The following is a 19,913-nucleotide window of genomic DNA, read 5'->3' on the forward strand; positions in this document are numbered from 1 at the left end:
GATCACATTCCGATCTCATCCTGGAGACCTTCCTGACAGTGGGTCTATAACCAGTATTGAGACCCCCCCTTTCAAAATTGAGCTACTGTGATTAATGACAATGTCTACCCCTCTTTTGTGGATCTCTCCTCTACCCCGGACTCTAACTTGATGAAGAAAACAAAAAGAGGACTTTAGATCAATCACTGCAAAGATAAGACATGAGCAGACCATTTAACGGACCACAAGCCAAGCAATCCGTGTGTAAGATGGACAATATATAAAAATAATTTTCGTGGATTGTATATGTTGCAATTTTTTTTTTTTTTTAATTTTACAGAGCGTGAACTTGACCCGAATCGGGTATCAGAGCGCTTTACATAGCACCAGTTGCGTTACATGAGGACACATTCATTTTTAGGTCTCGCCTAGCGTTGTTGTGCACATGCGCAGCTCGCTCGGCCAGTTTTAATGTTTTTGAGGACTTTCAGTAAAGGGCTTTAAACCCCCGCCCCTCTTTTCCATTGGCTGGCGTCACCGTTTATGCTAAACTGTGCCAGCCATTAGAAAAGAGCTGTGTAGGTTACCTCCCTTTGGCTTTTTCTGCCATCCCACTTGGACAGGCTCGCCTGCTTTCCGTTCAAGTCGCAAAGGATTTCTTATCTTTATGGGGCCATGTGTTTAAACACATAGCCCCATAAAGACAAGCTCCGCTGTGTGTTTATTTTTGCATTTCGCTTTCACTTTTTAAAGCGCGATGCAAAAATAAACCGTGGCTGCCTGGCGAGCGCTTGTTTTAGGAATTGTGCCCTGCACGTAGCAAATTTGTTGACCCATAAGTGTTCTTCACACTCTGCTGCTCCTTACCTTCCCCCCACGTCAACCTCCACACTGGCAGCATGTTTGTTGTTCCAAGGTCCGCTCTGGGCGCTTAACTGATTTAGTAAAATGGAGGCACGCTTCCCCACCCGGTATCTAGGTGCCCACTCCTCTTTGCAGCAGCCACAGCAACATCCCGGCACGGCAGCAACACCGACTGGGGGCTGCCATGACAGTCCGTTTAGTCAGTGTCACCGCCATGAAAAGTGAAGAAAGACCAACTAAAACCTTGCGACTAGTGGTTAGAACACCAGCCACTGTCTTACTAAAAAGGCATGATCATTAACACATTTTGGAATTCGGAACCTAGACTCTTGTATTTTTCAAACTCCAATGTACGGAACACATTAGTTAAAACACTATAAGAATATCATCTGTATGTCACTTTTAGTCTTTATGATTCAATAAAATCCAACGGCGAAGTACTGATGTTCGGCATAACAAAAAAGAAACAATTTTAAGATGGCCACATTAGTAGTTTCAACCTTGAGTGATAGTTTTGTGTATGAAGTCCCTCTTCTATGTTTTCAACCAAAGTAACGTAGGAAGGAGTTAACATTGAGGTGGGGGGAGTTGAGGGGTGTCTTTCTTTTGATTTCCCTTTGACGTCTTTCGCGAACTCTGCTTACAGTGCAGTGCACTTGTCCTAAGATAAGCAGACTCGAATGTGTGTGTTTTGGCACGCAGCCTTGTGGTATACTCTTAATCTCACCCTCGTTTACCGGGTATTTTGAATAGTTTCGACTCTGCTAAACACCAACATGCAATTTCTAGATTTGCCATGATCAGCAAACAACATTATAAAGATGTCGCAGCTGTTCACTTTTTGCAAATAAGAAACACACGTTTTGAGTGTGCTTTGAGCCATCACATCAAGTCACTGCCGCACCTAGTGAGAAAGTCTACTCTAAAACCAAACAAGCATTGGCATAGCCAATAGGTCTCGCCTTTGGGACCTTATAAGTATTTAGTTATGCAGCATAATATCCTTGGTGCAACAACATCAACTGGTGCATGGCTAAACACTTATAAGGTCCCAAAGGCGAGACCTATTGGCTATGCCAATGCTCGTTTTGTTAGGCACAGGGAGATTACGTGATTTACCAAGAATCACAGGATGTTCAGCGTCATTGCCGAGACTTGAACCCGGTTCCCCAGATACGAGGTAGACTGCCCTAGCCGTTAGGCCAACTCTTCTCCCCAATCCAATAGCAATCACATTGTTAGTTGTATAATTAGACACATTTAAAAAGTCTTAAACGGGTTTAATTTCACATCTAGTCCTGGGTCCCTAACAGAGAAATGGTTACCTGCTAGTAGAGATAAAAATCCAAAGAAACGCAAAAAGCTGTTAACTGGAATGCAAACAACAAGGTAGGCTCTATTCCTACAGGTAGCTCAATAATTGAAATAGGGGTTCAGAACACAAATGAGAAGGTGCCAGTCTCGAAATGTCATGCCAGAGGCATATGCATATGCAGTTCAATATGTGTGCTGATTGGAAGAGAAATACGTTTGAAGAAATACTTTCCAGTTTAACTACTCGAGGGATATAATAGATGAGAACCAGAGAGATATTAAGTTTACGATTGAAACGGAGAACATTCTTAAAACGTGTCTTACCTTTTTTGTCTCCAAAGTACAAAGTCTGCTGCGCAGGGTTTGACCACTGCAGGGTAGAATTATCATGGTCCTCCACTGTACATTTCAGCCTCACCTTCCCACCCATCACCACACTCACGTCTGACGTATCTGGCTGCTTTGCTGAAAGAAAAGCAAGTAACGAACATTTAAATCCAATACGTGGCATTAATACGGGTTAATGTGCTATCCACATAGCACGTATATACATACAGCTATTCTTTCTTTAGATTTGCGACCATTAGCTCACCAAATTATAGACTCCGTCCGTTCTTGTATCGTGGTTAATCTGCATAGTAAAGTAGCTTGCAGAAAATTAACAGAATTTGCTCAGACTATAACACTTTAGAAAAGCGCCGCTACTATCTCACCGAGAGCTCTCCTAGGACGTAATAACGAGCTTCCTGGAATTCTGGCCCTTAACTCTTTGGAACTGAAGGGGACCTTGTAATGAAGTCTACATACAGTGTAGTAATTCTCAGGCTCATCACGTCAACTTAAAAAGTTCGCACTGAATCCGGCAATGGCAACTATTCTTATGTATACATGTGATTAAAATTAAATCATGCATAAAGAACACTTATAGTAGTCAGTCAAACAAGCTTTATTCGATTTTAATAAATCATAAAAGTACATAATACAGAAATTCACCTATAAAAACATTAAAACAGAAAATCTTCGCAATAAAATGTAAAATTAACAACCCCCACTTTCATTTTAAGTCAAACCAGACATGGCATGACACCTACCCCAATTGATCTTTTTTTTTTCTTTTGATAGTCTACTTCGTGTTTTTTTTAGAAAGATGAGCAATGACAGCACAGTATACAGGTTCGCATGTAAGACATAATGAAGGTGTCGGTATTGAAGTCATACAGTATGCATAGCGATCAAGCACTTAACATGGCAAAAGTAAGCAGTCTGTTGGGAGCAAGAGTCCATCCCCGTGGACCCCACTAACCCATTTGATCTGTCCATTTACCCCAAACTCTTGTACTTGGCCGGGCATCCCTGGCTTCAAATAAGGCTTTCTCTTGAGCGGCACACAGAGTCCACACCTCGGCGCCATTTAGCTATGGGGGGGGGGGTCAGGTTGCATCCAGGCCATGGCAATATCTCGTTTGGAAATACAAGTATAAGACCTCTATTCTGACCTATATTTCCTTTAAACACACCTGTAAAGATTCTACCTTGCCACCAGACTGATCATAAATCACTAGTACATTAGAGAAACTAACAAATAGTGATTTCATTTTCGTAATTTTCTTTTCTTTGCAAAACACATTCATTTTATTTATTATATTCATTTGATATTGTTATACAACACACAAAACTTAAATCACAAGCAGTGCATTTTTACATACAAGAAAACTTCTAAAACAGACTTTGAAATAGACATCCCACAACTACAGCCACCATTCTATCCACTCATACTGATTCATACATTCTACAATCATCCTAGTACTTGATAAAACCAACAAATGAGATTCAGTCCTATGAGGGGTCCAAATGTGTACTGGAGAAGAAATGGTGGCAAATGTTGAACTGTCTATGACGACAATGTTTCTCCAGGGACCACTCCTTTATAAAGATGACACTTGATCTTGGCCTTGTTCTACGCACGTTTTGATGGAAAACCACCTTCCTCAGGACCAGATTATGTAAGAAAGGGATCTCATACCCAATAAAAAACAAAAGGAAGTCTCTGGGAAAATAAAAAACATAATTTTAGAAAGGAAAATTAATTTGAGGCAGGGAAATCCAACTATAAATCTAAGTTGGCTTCATAAAATTGCAAAAGATTCCGTGTTTGGTTACTTACACGTGGTCTCAACATTTACCTAGCAGTGACACCCAAAGTGCTTTATTATAGGAAATCAGGAATGAAGTGTGCAGAATAGCTTCTGCCCTAGCAGTAAGAAACACTGAAGGTTTTAGTGTGTGATTAGATATAAGAATGATGTGGAAACACTCCGAGATATAGTCCAAAAGCAGTGTTGTAATATGCTTGAAATTGAGAAGGCAAAAAGCAACGATGTGCTGTCCCAAAAAGCAGATGTCAATGTGCTATACCCGAAAGAGGATAATATACCTTCAACTATGCAGCACTTGCATGAGGCTTGTTTTTGTCATCTTCGCTGATGATAAATCATAGCGAAGACGTATACAGCTAAGCCCGGCTATTAAACTTGGTCAAGAGATTTTAGAATTAGAAGAAGAACTCAAAAAAAGATACCAGTGTAGATGAAGCTAAGAATAAACTAAACATCAATCATGAACTTCATGAATTTGAAGAATAATTGATAAAGAAAAAAACAGACAAACTTAAAAAGGATATACGCTGGTTTATGCAAGAGAAAGTGTACCCTTATTTACAAAGTACATATTACCAAGAGAATCATTTTGATCCTGGTGCCCAATATATGCGTACCTATAGAAGACCGAAAACTATGACATTTTCTGATACAAACTCATCAGATTCAGAGTATGAAGGCCCAAATACTAGTGAAGGAACATCCAACAACTACAGGCAATATAGAGGCCAAGCTCGGAATCAATATCCACAAGGACAATCTTTTTTACTGAGAGGGAGAGGCAGAGGCCGAGTGAGATTTCAGAGAAAAGAAATGACTCATTTCCCGCAGACAGAGCCAGCACATCCGCAACCTTATATGCGGACACGAAACCACCAATATTGAAAATCTTAGAAAGGAATATTTTTAAAGAAGAAAACATTCCGATCTTTAATCTCTCGAGTCATCAACTTTCCTCGGCAGACGTTGACATTCTGAGCAGAGGGCTGTCATTTGTCCCTAGTACAAAGCCAGATATTTACAAACTCAACAAGGATCTCTTCTCTTTTTTCCGTAAAATCAGATTGAAAAAGTACATGTCTGATTGTAACCTCTCTGACCAAGAGACCAACTATTCTGGATGCAAGCCCCCTTCTGAATTTACGCCATCACTAGATATGGTAGGGTCAGAAGTGGCAGTTTTTGAAAAATCTGTTTTAAAGGAAATTGAGAGGATCACTAAATATATTCCTAAGACAACCCCAAATTTGACAATCTGAGAGACAAGCACTTAACCTCCAAAGTAACACACATGTTACCATCAAGCCATGTGACAAGGCAGGTGGTATAGTTATTATGGATAGGGAGGCTTACTCAGAGAAAATGGGGTCTATGTTGGCAGCACCTGAGCATTACCAAAGTATTCATAGATCAGTACTACCAGATCTTAAAACTCTTATAAAAACAAGCACAGCGAAAGCCTTTAGTGATGGTTATATCTGCCAAAAGGAATTGGATTTCCTCAACAGAAGCCATACAGTTGTCCCTGCCATATATGGAGTCCCTAAGACGCATAAAAATACAATAGACCCTCCAATGAGACCCATTGTCTCATCCATTAATTCCTGTACTGAGCCACTCCCACAATATGTGGACTCATTTTTATGTCCACTGACCAAATTGTATGCCTTCTATATTAAAGACACGGGACACGTGATATCGACCATAGAACATAAATCATTTGATAAAGAAACACAGTAATTGGTAACTCTGGATATAGAATCATTATACACGAACATTCCGCAAGACCAAGCAATAGAGGCAGTGGCAAACCTATTAGCGAGAGTACCAGGAGAAAGACCCAATGAATTCATTCTAGAGTGCCTCGACATCATATTACATCACAACTACTTTGAATTTAAAGGTAGCCTTTTCCATCTGATTAAGGGCACCAGTATGGGCGCTTCATGTGCTCCTAGTGTAGCGAACATTTACATGGGCGAATTCGAACTTAAACACATTTTTAATGCGATAGCCCCCTTCTATGAGAATATAGAGGTTTGGCATAGATTTATAGATGACATCTTTTTTATTTGGTCAGGAGAAGAACAGGACCTTTTGCAATTCATAGAGTGGCTCAATTCCAGTGATAGGAACCTTAAGTTTACTGCAAAATACTCATCTGAAAAAGTGGAGTTCCTTGATATCTGGATCAAAAGCAGAGAAGGTAACATTGAGGTGAGTCTGTACAGAAAACCTACTGCTAAAAAGACGGTCTTGCAACATAGCAGCTTCCATCTGGTTTGTCAAAAAGACTCCATCCCCTTCGGGGAATTTTTTAGGATAAGGCGTAACTGCACTAATGTTCAGGAGTACACACTACACGCAGAACAACTTCAAAAAAGATTACTTTTGGTCCAACAATCAATGAAGCGTGCGAAATATTACAATAGAGATGCACGGATTTCCGGCAGAGAAAAACAACCCTTGGAAACAAATAGTGTGCATAGTAAATCATTCTAGTCTCAACAACAAAATGTAACAGGTGTTATATAGAAATTGGAAAATTCTCAATGTCAACGAAGAGGAAAATACACTGACAAAACCTATTGTAGCCTTTAGGAGAAACCCTAGTTTGAGAGACAAACTGGTACGCAGCAGACCACCCCCAATTAAGAAAAAGGATGGTCAAAGGACAATAGATGGGCTCCCCCCGGTTTTAGGCAACCACAGGTGTGGGAATTGCCATGCTTGCCCTTCAGCAATTACTACTGATAATTGGACCTATGGCACCAAGACAGGCAAACTCAAAAGTCACACTAACTGCAGAAGCAGTAACATAATTTATCTCTTACTCTGCCCCTGTGGTTTGGGTTATATAGGCGAAACAAGTAGAGAGTTTCGCCTTAAACTGTCTGAGCACAATTCAGCTATCAGGACTGGAAAAATACAAGCACCAATGGTATAACATTATCTGGATATGCAACACAGCGAAAATTAGCTCAAATGGCTCATTTTAGAAAAAGTGATCACTAAACAGGGACAGGACACAGAGACATTCAGGAAAGATAGAGAGACTTTCTGGATTTTCCATTGTGAAACGGTCCGGAGAGGCCTTAATGAAGAGATAGTATGGATAGTAACCTAATCATATTTAGAAAGTATCCATATCTTTGTTTAGAAACTGACCTAAGACCTTTATTTTTAATAAGGCCCCATTTATATTATCGTATTAGACCATCTATTTAGAATTTTACACTCTTTCTAATAACAATGTCGATATATACTGAAACTTAATGTCTGATAACTGGGACCTTAATATGTCATACTGTACCCTTGTTAAATACCATATGGTAGTGTGCAAAACTTGGAGATACCTCGAATTTTATTACATTCTTAAACTATAAAAAGATATTATTAGGACTCCCACATAATAAACTACTGTACTGATATAGGTTTTTTTTCATCTAATTCGCTGGTTTTTAATTTAAGATCTGGCGCTGAAGCAACAGACTACTATTTGTGTATTTATTAACACTCAAAATTCATTAGTTTTGAATCAATTATTTTTCCTATATGAAGGTTTTCTGGTAGGTTCCTTTATCATAAGTTTTGCCGCAGTACGATGTACATTCCAAGATGGCAACCACATTTTCTTACTTTTTAGACTGGTTGATCTCTCGCGAGCTTTCCGCGACCTATCAGAACGCATTCACAGACTTAAAAGTACTGGTTTGGGCCTCATTTCCCTGATTGCCGTTCGAACGTTTGCTGCAGACGATATACAGATTTTGTCAAAAGCTGCTCCTCACAGGTAAGGACCCCGGAGCCGTTTCCTGTAATCTCGTTCTCAATAACGTACCCACTTAGGAGTGTGTTTATTTTCAATCTTAACCTTATTGTTTATATCATTAGCGTTATTTTTTCAGTTTAGACAGGTTTGCCTGCGTGATTTTCCCCTATTTGCGAGCGGCAGCTTCATTCATGCCCGTCAAGTTAATTGTGGTTTAGCCGGTTCTTTGAAAGCTTATCTAATGGTTCTCATGCCGTAGCAATTATATATTGCAATACAATATCTTAGGTTGTACCCGAGGACCATTAAACAATAGTGACATAGGAGGTATCGGTTTTAACAAAGTCAGGCTTCGAAATAGTAACAGATACATTATTATACCCTGTAATGACTTACATTCTCGCTACTATGCAGATCTTGAAATAGTTTGCATCTGACTTTGTTAGTGTTAAGTATTATGCCCGTAGCTTCTGGTACGATGTCTTTCAGACCAGTACTGTAGCTTTATATCACTTGTAATACCGTTTTCCATTTTTTCTTTCGATAGTTGGCAGCTTTGCATCATCGAATAAAAAGGAATGATGACCTCACTAATGTAAAGATTGAAAATAGGCCAAATATCTGAAGTATACCAACTCTGTGTTTTATACTAGCCTAGACAGCCAGCTTACAGGGTAAGCATATCCTCCCACTTGTAGTACCAGCTATGACTATATTTGGAGGAGGGCCTGCAATACTGATCTATGTGCTTCAATCATATAGGTTACAGTTTAATAGCCGGGCTAAGCTGTATACGTCTTCACTAGGATTTATCCTCAGCGAAGAGGACAAAAACAAGCCTCATGCAAGTGCTGCATAGTTGAAGGTATATTATCCTCTTTCGGGTATAGCACATTGACATCTGCTTTTTGGGACAGCACATCGATGCTTTTTGCCTTATCAATTTCAAGCATATTACAACACTGCTTTTGGACTATATCTCAGAGTGTTTCCACACCATTCTTATATCTAATCACACACTAAAACCTTGAGTGTTTCTTACTGCTATGGTAGAGGCTATTCTTCACACTTCATTCCGGATTTCCTATAATGAAGCACTTTGGGTGTCACTGCTAGGTAAATGTTGAGACCACGTGTAAGTAACCAAATCCTTTGCAATTCTATGAAGCCAACTTAGATTTATAGTTTGCTTTCCCTGCCTCAAATTAATTTTCCTTTCTAAACTTATGTTTTTTATTTTCCCACAGACTTCCTTTGTTTTTTTTATTGGGTATGAGATCCCTTTCCTACTTAATCTAGTCCTGAGGAAGGTGGTTTTCCACCAAAACGCACGTAGACCAAGGCCAAGATCAAGTGTCATCTTTATAAAGGAGTGGTCCCTGGAGAAACATTGTCATCATAGACAGTTCAACATTTGCTGCCATTTCTTCTCCAGTACATATTTGGACCCCTCATAGGACTGAATCTCATTTGTTGGTTTTATCAAGCATTAGGATGATTGTAGAATGTATGAATCAGTATGAGTGGATAGAATGGTTGCTGTAGTTGTGGGATGTCTATTTCAAAGTCTGTTTCAGAAGTTTTCTTGTATGTAACAATGCACTGTTTGTAATTTAAGTTTTGTATAAGTGTTTTCTATTTAAACAATATCAAATGAATATAATAAATAAAATTATTTTTTTTTGCAAAGAAAATAAAATTACGAAAATGAAATCATTATTTGTTAAGGGTTTCTCTAATGTACTAGTGATTTATGATCAGTTTAGTGGCAGGGTAGAACCTATACAGGTCAATTTAAAAGAAATATAGGTCAGAATAGGTCTTATACTTGTATAACTTTTCTTTTCCCCCTCCTCTTAGACCTCAAAGTACTTGTTTAGGGGAGGCCTCCTCCTTTATAGAATAGCTTGTGTGGCCACCATGATGGCTGTCCCAAGGAATAGTTTTTCTGCTCGGGACCCGACCAGACCATCCATAATGCCCAGGAGGAGGTGCATAGGGTCGTGAGGTACATGCCAGCCCAAGGTGTGTGCGAGTTTGGATTCTATCTTGTCCCAGTAGTTTGAGACCGGGGCAAGACCAGACCATATGGTAGAAGTCTGGTGGTTGGTGTCTGCAGCATGTGCATTCAGACGATGTGCGCAGCCCTGCTCTATGTAGTCGCTCTGGGGTAAGGTATGCATTGTGGAGGTAGTAGGTCTGGATTAGTCTGAGTCTAGCAGAGGAAGTGACGGTTTTGGGGGCCATAAGGGGGTCTCACCAGTCCCAGCCACCCCTCCCAGCAAACTCTAAGCGAGTCCAAAGATGTGGGGCTGTTTGGGAGGGTACTGTATAGGCATCAAATGCCTCCCATCCCAAGATTTCCCATCATGACCTGCGCTTCAGGTGGGCTGAAATCTGGAAGCGCAGTACCCTTCGAGACGTGTGTGCTCAGGGCGTGGCATATCTGGAAGTATCTGTAAAATTGTGAGGCGTGTAAGAAGAAGCAGTTCTGTAGATCCTGAAAAGTCTGTATATGGTCTCCCACCCACATGTCGCCCAGTTTGGAGATGCCAATGTAGTCCCAATATTTAAACCCTCGTAATGCCGCCACTTCAGCGAGCCACATGCCAAGCCCGAGTGGCGTTTGTTGGGTCAGTTTGGATTCCCATTGTGTATTACGCAGGGCCGAATGCCAGGCCAGGAAGACTGTTCAGGTCACAGTTAAGAGTGTTTCAGGAATGGGGGATCCATACATGAGAGCCTGGATTCGAGGGAAGTCCATGTCTCGAAGTTCAGTTCTATAAGCTGGATCGGACCATCCTCCAGTGAACCAGTCATGAAGGACAAGCAACCGCGTGGCCAGATAGTATAGGTAAAGGTCCATCATGCCCATGCTGCCATCAAAGGACGGAATGCGGCATCGGTAGAGAGCCATCCGCGGTCTCCCACCTGCCCACAGGAACCGTGTAATCATGGCGTCAATCTCCGGAAACCAGGTTCGGGGATAGTGGAAGGGAGCATTTTGAATAATATATAGGAACCGAGGGAGAATCATCATCTTAAATAATGCCACTCTTCCGAGCGGATCAAGTGGCAGAGTTTGCCAACGACTGAGGTCCTCCCTAGCCTTTTTAATAAGCAGAGTAATATTCAGAGCCCATTCTAGTTCAGGGAGTAGATTTTATAAAATGTAAAACTGCACAACAGATGGCCATTGAATCCAGAGAAAGCAAAAACCTATTTCCCTCAATAAAAGAACAAGGTCGTAAAGGCTTTAAAATTGGAAATAGGTGTTTAACTAACATTTATACAATGGACAAAAAAGTGCAAAGTGCTCTGTGCTGAAAGGTTGACACATGAACAGGCACATAAATTATTCGACCAAGTACATTGCTGTGGAAAAGCCACCAAAAAGTACACCAAAGGTAAGGTGAAGTCTTGTAAGATAAAATCAATGTTGCGATTCATCAAGTGAATAAGGTAAAAACAAGGATGATGGGACCTAATAGCTAAATCTAAATCGCTCACCAATTTCAACTGATTCAGTGCCCGCAAATGGCGTGCATTTGTCCAAAAACCATAGGCATTTTTAAAAACAGCTGTGGCTTGATGAGGCTTATTTGTAGGGGTATTTAAGAATTCACTCAAACCTAGCTTCAAAAACATACCCTTGAGATAATTAAACCATGGAATACTTTAAACACTGGAGTGTGCAAAGCAATACAATATGATGGATCTAGTGAAGTCCAATTCCGGAGTGTTTCAGATCTTAGCCTATAGAAATAAGGGGGGACGAGACCTATTCATTCTTCCACTGGCTCTAGCCCAAGTTCCAGATGAAAAAAGAGTGTTGAAGCACTTTTTGGGGCCATCAAGAGTCTTCTAGTAAAATCAATCTGGACTCTTTGGAGCTTAACACAACCAGCATGCCCCCACACTCCCGCTCCATAAGTGGCAACTGCTAAACATTGAGCCCTATATAGAGTTAATAGCTCTTTCACTGGCCTCTGGCCAGGTCTGTGCTGCAAATCTAAACAATGTCTCTACTATTATTGTTGTTTGCAGAGCTCTTAAGGTTAATAGCGAATCCCAAGATAGTTGGGTAATAACAATGATTCCCAAATAAGAGAAATTATTGACCTTCTCGATCGGTTTCCCCATGACCAAAAAAAACTCTAGATTTTGTTATTTTCTGGCCACACACCATTCAAAACTACTCTTTATGATTTACTCTAAGATCCAAAGAGGCCATAATACCTACAAAAGATTAAAACAAATTCTGGAGGCTATTTGCTGTTCTTGCAATAAGAATAGCATCATCTGCATATAAAAGTGATGCAATAAAATTAGTCCCAATCCTGACACAATCAAGACTTTTACCCAGCAGGTGAGCCTCCTACCTGTTAATGTAAACGAGAAATAGAAAAGGGGGACGAATACACCATTTTCGGACGCCTCCTGTGGATAATATAGACAGAGTTTTCTCCCAATTGTTACCATGTCGGACCTCAACTATTGAATTTGAGTGGAGCCTACGTAACAGAAGAACCAGAGGTGGCTCTACACCTATGCCTCCCAGCGAGGACCACAATTTGTCCCAGTTGACATTATCAAACGTGCAAGATAAGTCCATGAAGGCAAGATGGACTGAGCACTGTCGTACTTTGGTATTTGGGACCACGTAGGAGACAGGGCCCTACCCCTGTTTATTCATGTATTAGCAAACCGTGATTGGTCAATGCGGTATGTACAAGCGCTTTGCATAACGTCCCATTGCCAAATGCACTATGTATACGTTATTATACATTGACTCCGTGGGTTCCATCTTGGAGCGGTGGCCATCTTGTCATTGCCCTCACATAGACAAACACATTATAAGCAAGTACGGGCCTTTAGAATACATGTACTTTCTGCTTGACTTCTCCATGACCTGGGCAGCTGGTCTCCGCTGCCCCAGGTCAGTCCGGTCTCACGAGCTCCCCTTCCTCCGGCCACCTGTGATTAGCATCAGGGCTTGACACACCATAAAGTCCTTTCATCGCACACAAGCCTCCGGCTAATCACTTTCGCACCTGCTTGTTCCTGCTTTATGGCCTGTTTCTCAAAACAGGAGATGCTCATGTTTATTGGGGTCAGATGTGGGATCTGAGCCTTGCTGGGTAAATAATTGCGGGCTGGCTGAACTGAAATGTGAGATTGCAATCATGACTCTGCTTGTTCTTTGAAGTAAAATATGTGAATGACCAACTGCAAGAGAAGGGCGGTGTTGCCCAGATTCTGTATAAAAAAGGAAACTGGTTTCTGTTCTGGAGACTGCCTCATTCAGTTGCTAAGGCTTCTGTGCGACGTAGTCTCACTCATTTAAGTTTAATAAAGATGTCTTTTCATATTTCAGCTTCTGTTGCCAAGTTCTTTGTGATATTATCAAGATATGCAGAATTTTATAATACCACATCAGGAAGTACTCGAAGTCATAGGGTGCTACCCCTAGCACCTCTGGAGTCTCAAAAATTGGAGTACTTCAGCACTTCATGGACTTGGTGTACTTGCTAACAATCAGTGACAAATGTAGGCTCTGTTCCCCTGTACCCATACCCTGGGGCGGCTCATCCATTCTGGGGCGACCAAACGAGTCATGCGCACTCTCTCTTTTCTCCATGTAGGTTGTATGCAGCCTACATGGAGAAAATGGCCTCCCCATAGACGCCTGGCTGGTTGGCATCCCCATAAATCACAACACTGCCATTGCAGTGTTGTAATTGGATTAGGAAAGGGGAGGGAGCCTGCCTGCCTGCTTCCTGTTCCGCGACTCCGGAGCAGGAGCTGAGACGGCGCGGGACCTGGGAAGGTAAGTTGTTTTTTTTAGGTTAACCCCCCTGCGCAATCTCCCCACCCTCCCACCCGCAAGTCGTGCCAGCCGCGACTGCCCATACCTCATCTATAACCATACTTGGTTTTTGATAATATACTGATATCTTTACCATTGAATCAATTAATGATATGGGCCTATAACACCCTGGGTGATTTTTATCCCCTTTTTTAAAGACGGGAACCACTATTGCCTCTTTCCAAGACGTCGGAAGGGGGCCAACAATGGCTCCTTTTATTATATTTGTTATGAGAGGCACCCTTTTATAGTAGAAGATTTAATAAATATTTAGTCTGAACACATCATATGCATGTCAAATTTCCTCAAAGAAAGATACAGCGTACAGTTGAAGCAGAGATTTTAGGCACCAAATACATGGCTAGTGTATGCACAACAGGGGCCCCTCCGCCTGCTGTGCGAACCTGGCAGAACAAATGCACTTGCTAGTCTGCATCAAGCTTCTGCTAATATAGGCGAGGGCAAAAAACATGGCAAGTACGTGAAATTAACAAGTCATCATCATCTAAAAAGATTTATTTGATTATTTAAAACAATCATGAAATCATCACAGACATCAGATTCTCCGTTATTCAGCTAAAACAATACAAAAACATTGCCTATGCTAAAAAGCACAAAATCAATACAACAAAGATCTTTGTTTAGAGACCGCTAATTTTAAGAAACTACCAACATTGAAACAGACCTGAATATTATGCAGCATACCTAAAAAGTACAGTACAGGCTTCCATTGTCCCAATCCGTACAACATAAGCATTTGTTTTAAAAACGTTCAAGTTAGTGGCGCATCGTATTTGCAGAAGACGGGAGTGCTCAAGGGATTCCACAACAGACTCATAGCATGAGCAAACCAAACAGCACCATTGCCGTACTGGCCCAGGGGGAAAGTAAAGACCTTGTAGTCCCTATAGGTGGATTGGATCAGATTGGGGTGGTGTGTGTAGACTGGGGTGGAGTGGGGTAGACTGACGTTGAGTGGGGTAGTTTTGTGTAGAGTCAGGTAGAGTGGAGTAGTGTGGGTAGATTGTGATAGACTGGTAGATTGGTGTGGATTGGAGTAGGATTGATTGGAGTAGAGCAGAGTACATTGGGGTGGAGTAGGATAGATTGTGGTATATCTTGAACTGGGGCAGATTGGGGTAGAGTGGATTGGACTGGGGTAGATTTGGGTAGTTCAAAATGGGGTGGAGGGAGTAGATTGAGTGAAGTGGGGTAGATTGTAGGGGGCGTGGAAGATTGGAAATGTGCTGGGGTACAGTGGGGTGGAGTGAGGTGGGTGGTTTGGAGTAGGGTGTGGTAGATTGGGGTGGGGTGGAGTGGGGTGGACTGGGGTAGGTTGCCATAGGGTAGATTGTGGTAGATATAGGAGTGGGGCAGATTGGGTGAATTAAGGTGCACTGGGGCGGTTTGGGTTAGATTGGGGTGGTTTAGGTTAGATTGGGGTGGAGTGGGTAGACTGGGGTGGAGGGGGTAGACTGGGGTGGAGTGCGGTGGACTGTGGTAGTTTGCAGTGCAGTGTGGTAGAGTGGAGTGGGGTAGAATGGAGTGGAGTAGGGTAGATTGTGGTGAGGCAGACTGGTCTAGGTTGCATTGAAGTAGACTGGAGCGGAGTGGACTGGGTTAGACTTGAGTGGAGTAGGGATCGTTGGGGTGGTTGAGTGGGTTAGACTGGGGTGGAGTGAGATAATTGGGGTAAAGTGGGTTAATTGGGGTCGATTGGAGTGGAATGGGGTAGATTGGAGTGGACTGTAGCTGTGGCCATTATGGCTACAGCTCTTGCACCGAAATGCATATGCATATAGGGCACCCAAAAGCACTTTTGATGTAACACACAGAGATGAAGGACTTGGGAGTTTTAAGGCGAAATGGAGTAGTTGCTGCTTTGCACAAAACTAAAGTGCTTTAAACAGACACATACTTTGTATGTGCAGAGAAGAGGTCAAAAAGATGAGACTGAGGACACCGGCTTTAATGAGAAATAGATTAATTGCAGTGCTGTCCAAAATTGAATCTTTAAAAAAAAAAGACCCATACTTTGTACTTGAAAAGGCATAGATGTGTCCAAAATGTTTATGCTGTTTAGTAGCAGCCTGGCTTGAAGCATGTTACTGGGCTGCTTATCTGGAAAGACTATGGAAGTCCGGTTTCAGACGATTTAAACAGGAATATACTTTTTATGCACAGAGAAGATGCACATCTTATCAACACATGCAGTCACATGGACTGATTTAATATTCTGTGACATTTGTTTGGTGCTATAAAAGGAAGAGCCTAATTTCTAAATAAATTAAGGCAACAACAAACAAACCTGAAGGATAGAAGTTAAAAGCAACCCAAAGGTGTAACGTGGAAGTGAAAATGATAGACTGAAAAATGAAAGAAAAATACCCTGAATCACAGCACAAGCAGCAGAAGGACACTAATCAAATGACATCAATTAGTACTTGGTCCATGCTCTAGAGAAATACAAGAAGGTGATGTGCGTCATATGCTGTCCGATTAGGAAGCAGCGCAAAAAAACAGAAGGACTGTTAAGCCAACAAATGGTAGGTAATGCACAGGCTCCATGCCCTTTACTTTATACAATACCCTCGCAGCAACAGTGTATGCGCACTATTAGGCGAGGCCTAAAAAGAGATTTAATGGGGTCTGTTAATTTTTTGCCATTTTGTTTTCTATAGCTGCAATTAGTTAGTTATTGTCCCCCTTAAAGTGAGTGGCATTGTCTCAACGCACCACTGTTAAAGTAATACTCGGTTCATATTTCCCTCGATGAATACTGCTTCTGACTCATTTAATTTTAGGTCTTAATCTTAAGCACAGTTGTCTAACAGTCCACTTGCTTGCACTATACATATAGTGGACTTTGGACCTGCACCTTTGAAGCACTCCCCTTTTTAGCCAATGTCTAGAAACTTGTCAATGATGTCAAAGCGATTGGAGCATTCCTTACCTTATTAATTTTATTTCAGAAAATGGATTCCTTGAAACTTGCAAACAATAAAACAATCATTTAAATAAAACAATTCAAAATTGTTAATACCATGTAAAACCACTTAAGACCTGTCATAAAAACTCTTTAAAAAGAATGTAAAACAATATGGCCTGGTACTACCTATACCCCCTCCTCCCTTGTCCCGACCCACACAATATCAAGAACGAGAGTTTAGTTGGAAAAGGGGGGTCGTAGATAACCCCCGGCCGTGTTTATGAACAAAATTAATCAAACAATGAATATTAAGAATTTTTTACAAAAATTTACGCAGACAATCATATAATTGACATTTGATTACATTTGATATGTACAGATATCAGATGGCTATGCTTAACATAACTCTTAATACAAGTTATTCCTATCCGAATCTAAGCATAACATCATTCATAATCATAATGGCAATCATTTTCTGCGTATCCATGTTTGAGCCTACGGCAAGGTCAATAACTGGTGTCAGATCCTTATCAATTAAACCCCGCCCTCCCACCTGAGTGTGCATGCGCAGAGGGCCCATTCACTGTGAGGGTACTTCCCCACCCCCAGTTACCCCCGAACGCTCTGTATACTATCTCCATCAGGGGCCCTTGCAGTTCTGCGCCCTTCACTGGTGCCATTGTGCACGTGCGGGGTGGCCAACCAGCCTAGGAAAAGCGTAACTCCCCCCTCCCGCGCACCTATACAGCCACAAAGGCTGTAACTGCCCCTGGAGTTTTAGGAGGGACGAATTGTCCCTCCCCCTTGGGTGACAATCCACAATCGTCGTTCCGCCTCACCGAGCCGTACTCCGGTTGCTGCTCCCGACACACTTCGATACACGCTGCAAAAGAAACACACAAATATTAACTTACAACCTCCTAGTGAGGTCGCACTATAGGCTGGGGAGCACGGAAGGCAAAGAGGAAGATTCCTCTGCTCCCCAGACTTTTATCGGCACTACTAGCCCCCAGACCGGTTCTGTCCGGACTGGGGAGGGGCTGGCAACTCACGTGACCCGGAAGTGATTCCTTTCACTTCCGCGTCATGACCCGGCTTGCCAATGAAAGAGGGGCGCGCCTGTCGCATCACTGCTGTGTGCGACAGGTCCGCCTCCTCGGTCGTCGGGGGCCGGCAGGACCACCATATTATCGGCGGGGCCGATGCCGGCCCCGCCTCTTCTATTCTCATAACAAAGCCTCAAGTAAAAACGCGTTTATGTGGAAAAGAAGCAGCCAGTGCAAATAGCTGATCTGCCCTAGTCTAGAATTTAAGACCTTTAGCTTTCATTATTAACCCAGCCATTAATAAAAACGTACTTAGGCCAAAACAGTATAAATGGATGTGTTTTCCTTCAAGATTCTCATTCTCTCCTGGTATCTCCAAAAGCCACAATTCTTGCACAGTGGGTGCATCCATTTCCCTCTAGGCTTCGCATATGCTGGACAGAACAAGCATTTGCAATGCAATATGTCTCGCATTTACGTGAGTTATGCTATTGGCATTGTAAATGACAATGTCTTTTATTTATTTATATAATATGGCGGGCAACGCACATTGGGCTCAAAGGGCTTCAGCCCCCACCCCCCCCGCCGTGTATGGCAGCCCAGGCTGAGACAGCTTGCCGGGCACCCACACAGTTACACCTGAGTACTTCACAGGTCTTTAAAAGACCATTTGCTTGTAAATTAGGCTTTGTTGTGTTTTTTACCCTGTCTTAAGCCCCTGCTCCCTCCACTCTGAATATTGCTTGAAGAGTCAGCCCCCTCCCCGAAATTTCTTCTTAGCCCCACCCCCCAAAATTCGGCTCTAGTTGCGCCTCTGCCCTCCACCCACGACAACCCAGAGAGTAGCACAGGTGGCCAGACCACCGCCTGCACCCAAATGGAGCTCTTGTCAGACCCCACACACTCCTTGTGAGCCGCATAGTCGAGACCACCAGACAGGAGCAAACGTCTGAATGTCTCAGCTCATTCGAGCCCATGACGCATGCTCCTGGTAGTAGCACAGAAGATTCCCTTTCACCCAATCCTCCACTACCCTTAGGAAACCACAAGTCACCCTGATAAGGAGGTAATTCAGACTGCCTGCAAGAAGAAACACTGGTCAGACTCCCTATTAGCGCCACGGGTCAGAAAAGAGAACAGTCCCTGAATAGATAACCATCATCTCTTGCCTCAAGACATGAAAACAGATGCAAAGTGCTAATACGGGAACAGAAGCGAGCCCCATTCCCCAACAGGGGCGCAGCCACACCCGCAACTGTTGTAAATGTCAGATCCCTCCTTCCCTCCCACTCACAAAAAACAGTCTCATGGGTAAGACCCAGGATCATATTTCATCTGAAACAGCTTCATTCTTAAAATCTCATTTGCTGTCTATCACAATGCAAACATGCAACTCGTGATCTTTAATTCTTTCACTGAAAAGTGAGCACTGACATTTTACTGCCATCTATTGACACCGGTCCATTGCATGGCTACCAAGTGGCCCGAATTATGTTTGGCACCTGCATTCTGGGATATTTGTTTTTATTTTAAAATAAGATCGTTTGAAAAATCCCATCATGCACCTTATTGTTGATTTTAAAAAAACGGGACTGGCTGAAGGTGCTTGTTCATTTACTGATCCTGTAGCCGCACTCGTGCTTCAGCTGCAAACATCGTAAGCTAAAGCGCGGGTGCCGCAATGGCTTAAAAAGTAAAGAAATACAGTAACATATTTTTTCTATTTCTTTACTTTTTAAGCAACCGCGGCACCTGCGCTTTAGTTTACGATGTTTACAGCTAAAGCACGAGTGTGGCTACGGGATCAATAAATGAACAACAAGCGCGGCGTTGTGTACATAAAACGTATGCGCTTGGCCCATGAATTGGGCACCAGGTTAAACCAGTGGTGTGCACGCACTGAAAATAAATAAAACAATCAATAAAGTTAACATTTGTTAAGAACCAGCCACGGCTCTTTGGCGAGCAGCAGGCCATCCCCATG

The 19,913-nt window shown here is 42.2% G+C and overlaps 1 protein-coding gene and 1 long non-coding RNA gene across 9 annotated transcripts in view; one reads left to right on the forward strand and one right to left on the reverse strand.

The window, feature by feature from the left end:
- CADM3 (cell adhesion molecule 3) overlaps positions 1–19,913 on the reverse strand; it is a 674,344-nt gene that overhangs the window by 541,629 nt on the left and 112,802 nt on the right. For 7 of the 8 annotated variants that reach the window (XM_085639680.1, XM_085639676.1, XM_085639679.1 and 4 more), the window contains exon 2: positions 2,482–2,622. In XM_085639680.1, coding sequence (XP_085495806.1) covers positions 2,482–2,622 — 141 coding nt within the window. Of the gene's footprint in view, positions 1–2,481; positions 2,623–19,913 lie in introns of those variants that run through there. The other variant, XM_085639682.1, reaches the window with a different exon arrangement.
- LOC146775788 (uncharacterized) lies at positions 8,044–9,771 on the forward strand. Its single transcript, XR_014972156.1, has 4 exons — positions 8,044–8,106; positions 8,633–8,759; positions 8,848–8,950; positions 9,333–9,771. It is a non-coding gene; the product is annotated as an uncharacterized LOC146775788 (long non-coding RNA).

The sequence above is a fragment of the Triturus cristatus genome, chromosome 12 (assembly GCF_964204655.1).
Source record: "Triturus cristatus chromosome 12, aTriCri1.1, whole genome shotgun sequence".
NCBI classification, from domain to species: domain Eukaryota; kingdom Metazoa; phylum Chordata; class Amphibia; order Caudata; family Salamandridae; genus Triturus; species Triturus cristatus.